This window comes from Macrobrachium rosenbergii, chromosome 14 (assembly GCF_040412425.1).
Source record: "Macrobrachium rosenbergii isolate ZJJX-2024 chromosome 14, ASM4041242v1, whole genome shotgun sequence".
Lineage (NCBI taxonomy): Eukaryota > Metazoa > Arthropoda > Malacostraca > Decapoda > Palaemonidae > Macrobrachium > Macrobrachium rosenbergii.
The window spans coordinates 8539458-8555302 of NC_089754.1; the positions used below are offsets into that span (position 1 = coordinate 8539458).

Consider the following 15845-nt stretch of genomic DNA (forward strand, 5'->3'; position numbering starts at 1 on the left):
CTGTAATAACAATTATATAAGTCACAAAGGACGAAATGTAAATGTGAGAGGAAAAATGATCAGGAAAGATTACCTGCCTGAAAAAATCATCGGTGGGCTAGGAGCCAAAGACTAAAAAAATGTTTACACAACCTGACCTAGCTACAATGATGAACTCTGAATGGGAAAATGCAAAAAAAAATTTTCTTTCTGTTACTCTCAATTTTCTTTTAGGTTTCTGGAGGTGTGTGCGTGTTCAGGGTATCTGGATTTCCTGTTTGATAAATTATGTACACATTTTCATGAGGAAAATCACATATAAAAAGTATTATTTCTATTTTTAACTGAAAATGAAGACATGAAAAAATTATTTTTAATTATTTTAATTGTAAGATTTTTCAAAGATGTGCCCTTTGGTGCCAAGAAAATGACAGATCTGGGATCATGTCAAGGTCTCGCTATTCTTTATAAGATTATTGATTATTGGGTTACATGGGATTATTCTTTACCGCTGTTCTACATGAACACTTCTGTACCAGACATCTGATCCCCCAGGGGCTAGCACTAAACAAGGCGAAATACATCTGACGCCCCCTCCCCCCCGGATTAGTACTAAACACGGCAAAACAGTGTAGATGAATCACTGTTTCGCTGTGTCTCGTACTAGCCCTCATGTGGAACTGGAGTTCGGACTGGAAAGGGTTGGCCATTCTTTACATGGGGATTATTGGGTTTGCTGTTCTTGACATGGAGATGTTGGTTAGCTCGAATTACATGATCCCAGATCTGTTGTCTTTTTGCACTGAGTGCCAGTAAGAATGGGAAGATGCATGTTTTTTGCTAACTCTATCTGTAACACTCTTCATATATTATTTTCATCTCGGATTATGTCAAGATTAGCAAGCCCACTCACAGCAGGGTTCGCTACTCTTTACAAGAAGATTACTGGGTTCGTTATTCTTTACATGGGAATAATCGTGTTAGCTGTTCTAAACATGGACACTCCGTTACCAGACATTTGATCCCCCAGGGGCTAGTACTAAACAAGGTTTAATACATTTGACCCCCTCCCCCAGGGGCTAGTATTAACACGACAAAACAGTGTAGATGAATCACTGTTTCGCCGTGTTTAGTACTAGCCCTCATGTGGAATTGGAGTTCAGACCGGAAAGGGTTGGACATTCTTTACAAGGGGATCATTGGGTTCGCTGTTCTTGATATGGAGATGCTGGGTTCACTAATCTTGACATGATCCTTCATCTCTTACAAATGTAAATTCTAACCATTTTTACTATACAAAAGAGCTTTTAGTGAATAAATTGGAAAATGATAAAAAGTATGCATAATTATAACCCTTCTAATACTCTCAACTCCCTTCTAGGCTTCTGGTGGTGTGTGGTGTGTTCAGGGTAGTTGGGCCGCCCATTTGATGAATTACCCAAGTCCCATGAAGAAAATCTCAGATCTTGAAAAAAAATTAAGTTTTTCTTCTTCTATTTTTATGTGAAAATGAAGGCATTGAAAATATTTTCATATTATTTTTAAACAAAGTTTTTGACCTCTTATGCCTTCACCTTAATCATAATTAAAGGTCATATAAATAAAACAATGTATTTGTTCATTTATAATGGCAAAATGAAATAAATTTAAAGTGCGCATTTATAATTAATATTTTCTTTGAGCGGGGTCTGAGAGACACCAGGTTACCGTTTACCAAACTAGATTATGAAGGTTACCTATTAAGGGTTAAGAAACAGAAACCTACCACTGCGAACAACTGTCTAAAAGCAGACATCCATACCGGAGAACAGCTTCCCAGCAAAGGGGAACAAACGACCTAAAACAGGATGCATTGATTTTATCACTGTTATAAATATATATGAGTCCTTTCATACAATATCTAACTTTCGTGCAGCATTTGCCGAGACTTTCGTTAGATGTTTCTCAAAAGTAAGATGCGAGTCAAAAGTTACACCTAGAATAGTTAAGACTTCAGACTTGTTCAGCAGAGTCCCATCCAACAGTGTTTTCGTTTTACAGGAGTTAGCCTCATACCTCAACGACTACGCCACTCACTAATCCGCTCCATGTCACAAATGAGGCTAAGGGTAGCTTTATTTCTCATAAATGGAGACTTAACTACGCCCATGAGTGCTTCATCATCGGCATACTGAACAATCTTGTTTTCCAGGCCAACACTCATATCACTTGTATACATTAAAAATAACAGTGGACCAAGAACACTACCCTGTGGAACTCCAGACACAATAGTTCTTGGTTCGCTAAAGATCCCATCAACAACTCGTTGCTGCCTATCTGTAAGAAAATCTTGAGGTAAACCTAAGTACTATTTGAATTACTCTGCACTCGAAACCCTTATCAAGATCTCTTGAAATAACATGTCAAGTCTGAAAGAGCGTCACAGGTACCTAACTGCTTCCTATACGCATATTGAGTACCAGCAAACAATCCTTTAGATCCCACATACTTATATAGTGGTTTAAAAATAAGTTCTTCAGCCTCTTTGGAGAGCTCAGGAGAATAGAAACTGGCCTGTAGTTACTGCAGTCTGCAGATATGCCATTCTTTGGAACAGGCACTGCATTGCAAAGTTACTAATGCCGACATAAAAATCTATGTAATGCTTATAGTGCACCACATGAGGTGCTCTGATGACACTACCCCCTTACGGGGTTATTACTGTACCGTAAGGCATTGGAAGCATATTATAGTTTCAATATAACTGTCTTGCCTGAAAAGTCATTGTCAGTTTACTTCACACTTAAGAAGGTCTGCCGATAACAAAAAAGGCTGAGGCCAATGGGACGGGGAACCCAGCACCCTTATCTGACATTGGCAATTGTATTGCCAATGTACGGTTGTCAGTAGATTTTCCATGAATGTGAATATAATTCACGGAAAAAAGATGCTATATCTCAGCAAATTAACTTATTTGTTATCATTTGAAACCAGATCTTGCCTGATAAAAGCTCCCGGTCATAAGTTAAGTATACCTTAGTTTAGACAATTGATTAACAGCTCTCTAAAGGCTGGCATTAGCATTTTACTGGCTAAGAACCAATTTTACCTAGCAAGGGGACCTACAGCTTATCGTGGAATCCGAACATTATACCGAGAAATGAATTTCTATCACCAGAAATAAATCCAAGTCATAACTGTGCTACCTAATCCTTAACAGAAGTATGTCGTGTCGGTTCTTAGGTTGTAGAGGATTAAGCAATTGGTTTCCCCAGCACCTGGGAGACATGGCACTTCCCGAGATATGCCATAGGTGGGAATTGTCCTCTTCTTGCATTGCATCTGCCGTTTTTGCATTAGATAAAGTATATATCCAAGTTCATGGCAATAAATGTATTTTCGGATGATATATACTGTATATAATAAGGGAAATTTACCTAATGGGCAAAGTTAGGTTAGGTCTAGTAAGACGCTACAAAAGGCCAGGTTAGGTTAGGCCTGGCTATAGCTCCATAATGTTGAAATTATGCTGGATCGCTTGTTTCCTCATTCTTTCTGCTGTAAATGTCACATACCTGGAAATGGACAATGGATCAGAGTCTTACCCTCCTAACCTTACTTTGCTGCCTATAATGCATTTCGAAATGTGCAGACGTACTAAAAATTAGAGGTCATTTTTATTTTAATTATTTGGACACTTTGGTACCAGAAGTGTGTTGTCTAAGTATAACACATGTTTCAAAAGACAGGGCTAAGGTACTATTCTCATCTCTATTCTATTTAAACTCATTTGGTGTGAAAAATGGGGCCAGTCTTTTTGGTATCATCTCTTCAAACGCAAAGGCTTTACTTTCTTCCTTTAAATCCTTATGGACAGAGTCAACATAAACCCAAGGGAGCTCCTAAGGGAAATCAACCTGCAAAGCGAGGCAAGTAATAGGAAAGGGAGATAAATAGAGAGAACAGAAAATTAAACCGATACACCTGAATTCAGGAGACCTCAACAAAAAGCGGGAATGAATTTGCTCATCTCTAAACACCTGAAGGTCAAAAGATTCCACAGCTGCATTAGGCAAACTATTCCACGTTAATGGTAGCCAAGACAAAACTCTTAGCAAATTAAGTAATATTGTAACCTGACACTAGAAAACGACACTGTTTGCATCAGCAGTCTGCATAGTGTTGCGAGCAAAGACAACCAAGTTAGGTAAAGAAGAGTGCACAGGATGTTTGTTGTTAAGTACATTTTATGCAACAAACAAGATGAACTTACTTTACGTCTGTGCCCAGATGAGAGTCAGCACCCGGAAACAACATTGGCTAACAGTGCACCAAACAAAGATACAATAGCTTCGTCGCGAAACATTCGCAAACATTTCTGTAAGACACCAACATTTTCAGAAACAGACGAAGCGATATTAAGTGTAAGCTTCTCAAAAGTCAAAATTTTTCTTTTATTAACAGTTACACTTTGAATCTCAAGTCACTGACTTTCATAACCATAGTATTTAAGTGTAAATCAGGAATGCAAAGGCATAAGTGTTCTGGACCGACTATCATACTTTAAGCTTTACTTGTGTAGCAGTGGGGAAGGTCGTAACGGGATTATCTTCTTATGATACTATTCTGAGTTAAGTGTAAAAAAAAAACAGGAATTGTCTCCCCTCTACAAATGGGGTACAACTAAAGAAACCAGACCTTTCAAAATATAACCATAAATAGCCTATAAAACCGTGGCATGGGCCCGAATAATCGTAGTAGGACTATTTTCTTTGGCCATGATAGTGTACATGTATCAAAATAAGTCTTATTTCATTTGCTAAATCAGTGAATGTTTGTGCTTCTTCTTCTGATGTTTTCTTGAATCGCTTAATCAATCCCCGTTTAGAATGGACCATTGAGATTCGCAGCTCATATTACATACTTTGCAAAGCAACCACAAATATCCGGCATCCACTTTTCGCATATCACGCAATGTTGCCAAGACCTGGTGAAATCGAGGCTGAAATGTTCAGGCTTAAAATTCGTCGAAAGCTACCGAGATCTAAAAGTACATTCTATAAAGTATACACGAATTGCACATTATTATAGTCATAGGGACAATTTATCACTTTAAATGATTTTCTCCGATAGTCATGGCTACCAAGAGAAGACGTGACAAAAAAGCGGGTAGTGAGCTGTAATTCTTTACTTTTATTAGATATTTAGCAAATATAGTCAGTATCTACTGTACAGCTTAATAAAAAAACCATGTATTTGCCTAGTGAACTCTCTGCAACACATCTAACCCCGTTCAGTCAAATATCACATCGGACTGGAAAAAAAATTGCAAATGTAATTCTGTTGTCATAATCCGCACAAACCTCTTGAAGATCTTTCCCATAATGTCACCATTCTTCATAACTTTGAAATATTCTCTCTATTTTTATACAAACTATCTTTCACTTCTTGGCTTTTGCATTATAACCTTTCCTCGGTCATTCCATCCAGCGGTCTTTCTTCACACCTCACTTAGATGCCCAACTTTTTCTTTCAGTTCCACCATTATCGGACACCAATCTTTCCCTTCATCTTACAGAATTTTCTTGCAAACTCACTGTAAACTCTTACCTTATTACGATGGAAGAACGGCCACACAACTAACTTCACAAATAATTAGAGAAGCCGACACAATACCCGGAAAGCGCGCTCACAACCTACCGAACCCCACGAATCTAAAATTTCTTCAGACCCACTCGCCCGCTAACCTCCCTATCTAGGGTTGCCACCCCACATGCCCAGCAGGATTGCCAGAGAGAAATAGCTGCCAATAATTCTAAAATCTACCACACGCCCCCATGATCTTAAAATCAAAACAAACAAAAACAAATCAACCAAACCAAATAAGAAATTAAACAGAATGAACCAATTACTAAAAAAAAAAATCATCAACCAGTTTAATCACTCACAATTCCGTTTAGGAGGAAGCCTAACCGTGTTCTCCTGGCACAAGAGGTTCCTCATCTTCAGTTGGACACTGGGCATCCTCCACCTCCTCCCCATCCTCACTTACACCCTCACAATCTTGAGTTCCTTCTTCAAGCTCAACTACAGGGCGAATATCCAGTATGTGACTATATTATTTTTTAAAATCTATGCCCGTTACCTTTCCTTTCTTGCACTTCGATGTGCATTTTGCATCTGGAGGTTTTACCTATACCTCCTCACCTATCTTTACTGTTGTTGCTTTCTCCTGTGTTTTTCCCGAGTCTGTATTCAGAAACCCTCCCCACAACCCACTCATAACGAAACACTGCAAGCTGCGGAACAGAGGTGGGCTCTATACCATTTCTTGGAGTCACATTGTACCAATATACTGCTTCCTGGGGAGAAATATTGCCCCTTTCGGCCATCCTCTTAATAGTGCGATGGTGTCTTTCTATAATTCCATTACCACTTGGTCTGTACGCTGCTCTGAATAGCGGATTTCTCAGTACACCTCCAACAACTTCAGAATGAAAAGCCAGCGCATTATCCATTAACACTTCTTGTGCAGGACCCTGTTCCAAAAACACTTCAAGTATGTTCCCATTTTATTTGGGCGTAACCTAACCCCACATTTCAATATTTTGTCCCAACAGCATTCCCAATTAGGGAGAATGTTTTGCAGTTCTGTTGCTGAAAGTGGACTTTTTGCGCCTATGGGACCCGTCAATTCTTTTGTTTTAAACCTCATGGGCAGCGACCACGATACGTGGGTCTTGGTGGCTAAGAATCATACGAGTATTCCATAATATTAGTCGGATCTGCACTATAATAATATCTGAAAAATAAGAAATTCTTCAGTTTTTTCCGGGAAGACTTGATATTCTTATACTCTAGTGTTAAGTGGAAGTTTCTTGTACAATCTTGAGGCAACGTATTTACAGGCTCTAAAACCAACAAAAATGCTATGTTGCTACTCACCCTGTGTCAGTAAGGACTTCAGTTCATACTAAATCAGGCAATCAAGTAATCAGTAATTCAGTCAGATCTCACTTCTGACCAAAGGAGTAAAACTAAATGCATTATTATACGAATTTATTATAGCTGACAGCATAAAACTGTTTTATGTACACAAATATCACTAACCGTTATACATCCATTGCGCAAAAGAAAAAACTTACACATTCTGCGCAGAACAGCTGACGATGTGTGGAACATTTCAGGCTAATAGAAATTAAGGTTCATTAAATGTCCCTCTTGTTCTTTGTTGCTGGGATTCTTCCTTCCAAAAAGACATGTTTAAATTAAGAAAGAGAAAAGACAATGAGGAGGCAAATAGCAAAACGACAGTAACACCTGTTCCTGTGCGTTCACACGGCACTTTGTAAGTGATTGAACCCATGCAAAGCACTAAGATATTTCAGTCATCTTTTGACAGTCACCTTGTCATCGTCATGAGTATTCTAAATTGGATTACATAAACAACGGGCAAAATTTTAACAGCTTTGAGTACAAAAAAATTCTGGAAGAAAACAGAATACCTCTCTTAATTCTAAACGATATGCGCAATGAGACATTTTGGAGACACATATGCAACAAACTACTCACAACGTTGTGACATTCAAGGAATACGTGACAAAACTAGGTCGATAAAAATATTATTTGAGATATGAGAACACATTTGTATAAAGAATGACTAAATATCAACACTGGCAAAGTATAAAAGTACAGCACATAAAAAAGTGTTTTAAACGTAAAAAATGTACAAATACATTATAGATCAGCAAGAATCCAGCCACATACTTCAGACGACATTCAACCCAACATTTTCCAGTCTCTCATTCAGTGCAACACTAAACTGAAGGCAAACCTTGGTTATCTCTAGTTGTAGTAACTTTTTCCAGAGCATAATACTTTGTTTAATCTACACTTATTATTCAAATGTAGATTTTTACTCTTTTCCTTCTGTCTTTTCTATGGAAAGATGGATAACATTTAAAATTCTACCGACGTCAGGTTAAAGGCTTCAAGTGAAAAACTGAAGCTTATTCTCATTAAGATATTCTTCGAAATTATATTTTTCCATGATGGAATTCTGTATTTTAACAAAGGGTGGCTTTAATGAACAAGAACAGGGCTCCGGGGACGAGGTTAAATGCGCCCTTTCCCAGTGATCTTTAAACATTCCACCTGCTTGGTGGTTTGGATGAACCAGGCCTTATGCCTGCAAGAGCGTTCAACTAAACAGGGATCACAAGTGTGGTAGCATGTTAAAGGGAATAATGTGGATTGGTGTAGACCCCTGGACGAAACCATTCCGATATCTGGAACCTCAAGACAATAAGTCTGATGATATTTTTTATCTGTGAAGAATTTGAACCAACAGAAGATTTTGTTGATGTATAATGTGCTGAATGTAATTAGTTCCTCGTTGGACGAGTCGGTTGAGTTCTCGACTAGCAGTCTGCTAGCCCCGAGTTCGAGTCCCCGGCCGGCCAATGAAGAATTAGAGGAATTTATTTCTGGTGATAGAAATTCATTTCTCGGTATAATGTGGTTCGGATTCCACAATAAACTGTAGATCCCGTTGCTAGGTAACCAATTGGTTCTTAGCCACGTAAAATAAGTCTAATCCTTCGGGCCAGCCCTAGGAGAGCTGTTAATCAGCTCAGTGGTCTGGTTAAACTAAGGTTTACTTAACTTTAACTTCATATCGGACCATGAACAACTCGTTTGTTTGAGTTACTCTTCCCTTATTTTCATTAATGTTTTCGTAAACTCATCTCTTTGTCTCTGCATTTCTGTTTCACCTAATGGCATCTTATTCTGGGAAAACTTGCTCTACAAACCTTTTTGACTTCTTTATATAGCCTAGATGTGTCATATTCTCAATAATACTGACAATTATTATCATTATATTAGTAATTATAACGATTAGATGGAAAACATTCAGATTCCAAAACTAATGGGAAACTTACTTTAAACTAGTTCTGAGAAAGATCGCACCTCAACTACACCTTCTTTACAAATATCTAATACAACACAATTACTAAATTATAAAATTACAAAAATATCAGAATTTACTGTCTTGATGTATGAAGACAGATTCAAATATATCATCTGAGGGATACTTTAAATTCATAAATTACTCTACAGACCAAATTACCTTTCCATTAACAAAGACCTCTACTGCTTAACACAGGCCATTGTAAATTAATACGCTCGATCATCTGAGCGTCAGTTCACCTCATCTGAAGTATTCACAAACTTGCTCAATTAAGAGTTCCTCTTTATCACTTTCCTCAACGTTCTATGCACAGACCACCCTTCAGAAAATAACGGACATTCAGGAGTGGCTGCAAAGATAATATGAACAAGGGTCGAAATAAGAGTTGGCAGTAGCGTGACGAAAAAGTTGTGTGATACAAATGCGCTTTCGACAAGAAGTCCAGGGAAATGTCAGCAGGCACATGAGCAAGCAATTACATCAACGGACTGTTTCGAGATTAAGGAAATCACTTTAAAATGAAATTAAATATTAGTGTAATACGAAAACTGGATGGGATAAAAAAATATCTGATATAAAGTGTTTAAAAGCTGCCAATGGTCACCAGATCTCGCAGAGGGCTGTATCTTTGGCACCGACGATTAAATGGCCAAAAAGTTTAATTTTAAAAGAAATAAGAAATTATGAAATAAATGACACATCTGCAACTAAATAAGCTTACTGCACCAGTAAAAAATTGTAACGTCCAAAGAACCACGTAATCCACTGCAATTTCCGGTGGCAACCACAATCTCCTCACCGCTAATTTTTCTTGAACACTTTGCAGGGATAAAGAACAGATAGATAATTCCACATTATAACAAACATCCTCAAAATATCCTTAAACTATTAGGTATAATTTACCAAAGTATTATTTACAGAAAAAATAGTTTGACACTGGAAGAAACGCTTGACACTGTACAAAATTCCCAGTTAGCACTGCACAAAGTGAGCGAAAAGATACTAATGTACTAACAACAAGTCACTCAGGACTGTAAAATACTGTATCCTTGCCATCTATATCTTAAATGGTACAAAATAGTTACAAGGTTGTTGGGAACCGAGCTGTTGGGTAGTTATTTCAGCCTACGGGACTAAAAGCTGCTAGAGTAATGTACAAAAATGTATGCAGGGAGGGTAAACACGTTTGGACATTTTACCTTAATTTATATCATCAAGAGCTTATATATTTACATTTCGTCACACTCCCTTGCATTTGTCTCTCCTCGAATAAGGTGAGACTACTTTACTCACAGTAGCAGTTCACCGATGTTGCACTATCGAAAAACCTCACACAACTTCTCTCTTAGTTCATTTCATTTCGCTGTCAGGCAGTCTTCCTAATGTATAAATGTAAAAATGTACATCGTCAACTATATGACACTTTCAAAAGTGTAGTTCTTTCAATCAGTCATTCAAATCAGTCAACTGGATTCTGGTTACAGCAAGTTTTATATTAAGGATCTCAAACTTTTCTCTGAACGATATGTGATCGAAAGATTATTTTTTCTTGACACTTCCAGTGCACACACTTGGCAGTCGAAGTCATTACGACAACGGTTAAGTTAACAGTCTTAACTGAAGTAATCTTTCCACTTGGACCAAAGACAGCCCAGCAGGTGGTCCAGTAGAATGTAATGTCCCACAGCAACTTCTCAGAGAGGTCCAAAAAATTTCTCTCCCCTGGTACTGTACCACGAGATGACCACTACCATTCCCACAAACACGACAAAAGCAACGAACACGAGGATGATCACATAGCATCGACGACGCTTCTGACGCGCAACAGAACGAATATTCAGCTTGTGCGATCTTCGGAGATCTAGTGTGAAATCGGGGCAGTCGCTCAGTTTCTGTTAAGGAAAAAAGGTTTTTTAATAATACTTCACTTCCAGTCCTGGCTAGATTTATCCAAATACAGTTATATATGGGTATGAAAAGAATTAAATTACGGCAAAGATGTAGGTAACAGGCATACTTCTCTAGAAGCACTGCTCTGAGTCTGATTTGACATCGAAGATCAAGGAAGAAATTATGGCTGTCACTTTCATTGAAAAGAAAGAATATAACGGAAGGTTATTAACTAAAAGAGTTTATGGATCTTCTGGCTTCAATTTAGATTTTAATTGCAATTTTATCAACAGAACAGCCAAAGTGAGGAAATAACATATAAACGATTAAAAGAATAAAAGAATTAGTGGGTACATGAGACTCATTGAAGAGCAGCATTTTGAGACTCACTCCACAAATAGGTGCCTGGCTGTTGGGATGAGGAGCAAGGCGTCTTGGAAGCGTACGATCAAAAGAACTAGTCGAACCATAATAAGATTCCCACAGTTGCTGACGTTTTCCACGACCTATGGTTCCCGCAGGGGCTTCCTGGAAATAATAGGTTACAGAGATTTCAGGCCTTTATCAAATTGCTACTTAATTTTATATGTAGAACGGCTTCTGTTGTAAATTATATTGTGGACAAGACAATTTTTTATTGCTGTAATATAACACAAGTGTATAAACTGAACTCCTCACAAAAAGAAAAACTCTTCAAAAACAAATAGCTAACCTGAAATCTGTCTCTATAGCTTTCAGAGGATGTCCACATATTTTTGTGACCTTTTATATTATCGAGGAGATGGGATGGTTCTAGTGTCAGTTCTGGAAGCTGTCTTCCGCTCAAAGTATGTATGTCTGCTTCATGTACAGTTCTAACAGCTCCACCAGGTACTATGGTTCCCCTGCCCTGATGATGACCACCTCCACCGTTCCTTTCAAGACTTCCCGGATTAATGGTGTCCGATGTAAATTTAACACGACGTTCTTGCTTATCTACAGCGCCTTCAATAACGATCTCATCCAAGTCCAACCACTGGGTTCTGTGATGAGGGGCTCCCTGGAGTTTCTCACTAATTTTTTTCTGAAATTCAGCAAGTTTCTCAGGATCCAAAAACCTGGGTTTCTTATGGTAAGGTGAAGAGACAACAGGAGAAAAATATGGTCTTTGTCCACTGTCATCAAGAAATGCTGGGTTATCAATACCTGCACCAACATTGTCGTTGATTTCAGCATAGGTATCAGAAAACCTTGATTCCATAGTTCCTGAGAATCGTTGACTAGTATTTCTGTTGTAATCCATTGGTTCTTCGTAGATAAGTGAGCTGTGGGTATCTGTGGAATTCATGCTATTTTCTTGGCGGGGAGACTTCATGGCATTGTTCATGACAGTTGACTGGAAGCTACGAAGGTTCTCAACACTACTATGATTTACATCGTTTTCATCTAAACTACTGTCAAGCAAATCATTAACATCAACAATCAGTTTTCTACCATTTGTCTTTAGTCCACTTCTTTCCCATAGACCCTTCATAGCTGATAGTCCTTTCTTTTTGGCACTACTTTTGTGATAAGGAATAGAAATATCCAAACTCCGACTTCTAGTTTTATAAGGTGGTTTAACAATATCTTTGGTGCTAAGAGAGGCAGCCCTAGTCAACGTTGCATAAAGGCCTCTGGTATATATAACCTGACTAAAATCTGGAAGTGGAGCAGGAACTTCTTGCTCAACAACATGAATAGGCAGTTCATTTTCCTCTTCCAAAGGGTCCTCTTCTACTCCATACCTCATCATTCTGAGAGTGTCTTCTGTTACTAGTGAATCTGGTTGCAGGGACAGCAGATTAAAATCTGGGTTCTGATGAGTGCCACCAAAGTAACGAGACACATTTGATTCCATTTTATTATTCTTATTTTGTCTTATGCCTCTAGAGACAGTAGTGGGCCAAGAATTTTCATTAAAAGGATTATTGGCACTCCTGTGTTCTATTTTTGGTTGTCCTGGAGCAAACGTCTTGGCACGAGAAAGAGGGCGCTTTGGAGTTACATGTATTGACGTTACATACCTTATATCCTGTTTCACAATGTCAACTGGACTTGGGATACGTGCATGTAAATGCAAATTATCCTCAACAGACATAGATTCTCGCAATTTGTTCAACATGACATTTTTATTACCTTGGCACCCAGGGTTCTGAACAAGATTGCTGACTTTTGGCCAAATAGGACGAGGTACTGTTGAAGATCCAGAGTTATGTAGTGCTGGTTGCTGTTGCTGTACTGTTTCCAGAGACTTTGCTCGACGCATCCCAATTTCAATTGCTTTGACAAATTGGGGATGTTGAGCTATGATAGAGGCAACTGGTTTTCCACCAGCGGATAAGATGGTTGGCAAGTTTTTTTCTGGATTAGCAAAGTTTTCAAAAGATTTACGAAGCTGAGCAACTGATTGTGAGGAACCAACATGACGATCTTTTACAGTTACAGAACTCTGAATTTTGACATCATTTACTTGGATGTGAGCGACAGAATTTTCAGATTTTTTATGACTGTCACCAAATGGTGACGGAGCAGGAGGCGGATTAAGGGCTGCCTCCACCTCAGCACCTAAGATATAGTCTTCATCATGACCACTAGATCCTTCAGAAACAGAGTCCGTTTCCTTTGAACCATATCCAGAAGAGCGTACAGAGCCTCTATCTGTAGGTGGAGACTCAGGAGCAACCACCTCCTCCTTGTTGGTGTCTTCTATGGCTACCCTGAAGTTGTCTTCCTCCTCTTCCTCCTCCTCCTCCTCTTCCAGTCCTGCTGCAATCTCGACCTCTTCATCGTGATAGAGGGGGTTAACCCTTGAAAGAAAAGAAAAATACTTGAAAATTTCCTTCACAACGTAAGCTTAGGCCTATTCCTGATTTATTAGTGCATGACTCTACTACTGCATATAATAACAGTAAACTGACGAAGACCGTCCAACTTGGGGACGGAACGTTTTCATAAGAAATATAGTTAACAAGAAACTTTATGAGAAATATAAACATACATGGATACCTAGCGATTATGTACACATATACATTGTGAGAAAATACATACTTTCGCCATGCATTGTGAGAACATATAATGCATATAAAGGTTTTCAAATTTACAGCAACTTGTCAAAATTCATATAAAAATAACCAACGAATAGAAATACATCACCCTTTAACAATATAAGGACCTTACAGTAAAATAATACATGTCTGCAAATAGAGATCACTGGCAAAAATAATTTTGGAATGGATGAAAATAAGTCCAAAAACATTTGTGACCTTCAGTGTCCTAAGAATAAGGAACATAAGGGATTAACTCGATCAATCAACCTCTAAAGCTCATTTACACACGACCCTTTGATTGTATGGTCAAGTCTGTCAACATGTCAATATGTCAGCTAAGAGAAAGAACTCAGACTTGAAAATACCTAATAATTTGAACAGCTGTGACATTTTCCCAGATTATGCAATCTCCTGAAAAGTTAAAGAAAAAAGTAACGTATAAAAACAAGTAAAAAATACGCCGAAGTTTCTTCGCTCAATCGACTTTTCTGTATAGCGTATAATGCTGTATGAAACTCTCAGCCACAGCCCATGAAACTCTCAGCCGCGGTCCATGAAACTTTCAGCCATGAGGCTAGAGGGCTGCAATTTGATATGTTTGATGATAGGAGGGTGGATAATCAACATACCAATTTGCAGCCCTCTAGCCTCAGCAGTTTTTAAGATCTCAGGGCGGATAGAAAAAGTGCGGACGGACAGACAAATAGCCATCTCAATATTTTTTTTTACAGAAAACTAAAATGACGATATTACTAAAGAGAACTATTTATGAAACGTGAAAGCAAATCTTGTCTTGTCTTAATAAACTACTGGAGTCATAGAAAATATTTAGTACTGGAATCAGAAATTTATGCATTCTTTAAAAAAGTTTACAGAAAATTCCGTTGATGAAGCTTGTACTAATCATTTCGTTTCATGGAACGATCAGAAAAACGATAAACTTGACCTTGGATCAGAGATAAACTTCTTGATGACCTAAACATTCTGGAACAGAGATAAACTTCTTGACGACCTGGAGCAGAAACTGGATGACCTAACATGCAAAGATTCTGGACCTAAACATTCTGGAAAAAACAAACTTCTTTAATGATCTAAACAAACTGGAACAGAATAAACTTCTGGATGACATAAACATTCTGGAGCAGAGATAAACTTCTTGATGACAAAAAACAGAGAAAACTTCTTGACGACCTAAACATTCTGGAGCAGAGATAAACAACTGTAATAAACATTCTGGAAAGAGATAAACTCTGGATGACCTTCTGACAAAAAATGGAAAAGATAAAATTCTAGATGACCTTAACAAGCCTGAGCATCAGACGAATTCTAAACGACCAAAACAAACATTAAAATCCAAAGGCAATTCTGGATAAACTTCTTGATGACCTAAACATACTGGAATGGAGATAAACTTCTTGATGACCTAAACATTCTGGAGCAGAGATAAACTTCTTGATGACCTAAACATTCTGGAACAGAGATAAACTTCTTGACGACCTAAACATTCTGGAGCAGAGATAAACTTCTGATGACCTAAACAAACTGGAGCAAGATGATAAACATTCTGGAACAGAGATAAACTTTTGACCAAACATTCTGGAGCAGAGATAAAACGACAACCTAAACATTCTGGAACAGAAATCTCGGTGACCTACAGAAACTGGAGAAACAACAAAATTCTGGAAGACGAAAAAAACACTATTTAAGGATCTAAACAAACTGGAACAACTGAATAATTCTGGATGACATAAACATTTATCTGACTGGTAAAGCAATGGAATAACGAAAGAACTTCAGGATGACCTATTAAAATCAAAGGCAATTTGGAAGAATCAACCTGGAATAATGTCAGCAATGGCTCCCAAAAACTGGAACCAATCTAAACAAACTAGAAGAATAAACGAATTTTGACCAACCTAAGCACCCAACGACTGAATTCTGGGTGACCTAAATAAAAT

At 38.1% G+C, this 15845-nt stretch overlaps 1 protein-coding gene across 3 annotated transcripts in view; it reads right to left on the minus strand.

The window, feature by feature from the left end:
* Window positions 1-7002: 7002 nt before the first annotated feature.
* LOC136845713 (uncharacterized) overlaps window positions 7003-15845 on the minus strand; it is a 229204-nt gene continuing 220361 nt past the window's right edge. For all 3 annotated transcript variants that reach the window (XM_067115888.1, XM_067115889.1, XM_067115887.1), the window contains 3 exons: window positions 11532-13647; window positions 11210-11347; window positions 7003-10821 (listed from right to left, as the gene is read on the minus strand). In XM_067115888.1, coding sequence (XP_066971989.1) covers window positions 10624-10821; window positions 11210-11347; window positions 11532-13647 — 2452 coding nt within the window. In that variant the 3' untranslated portion in view covers window positions 7003-10623. The remainder of the gene's footprint in view (window positions 10822-11209; window positions 11348-11531; window positions 13648-15845) is intronic.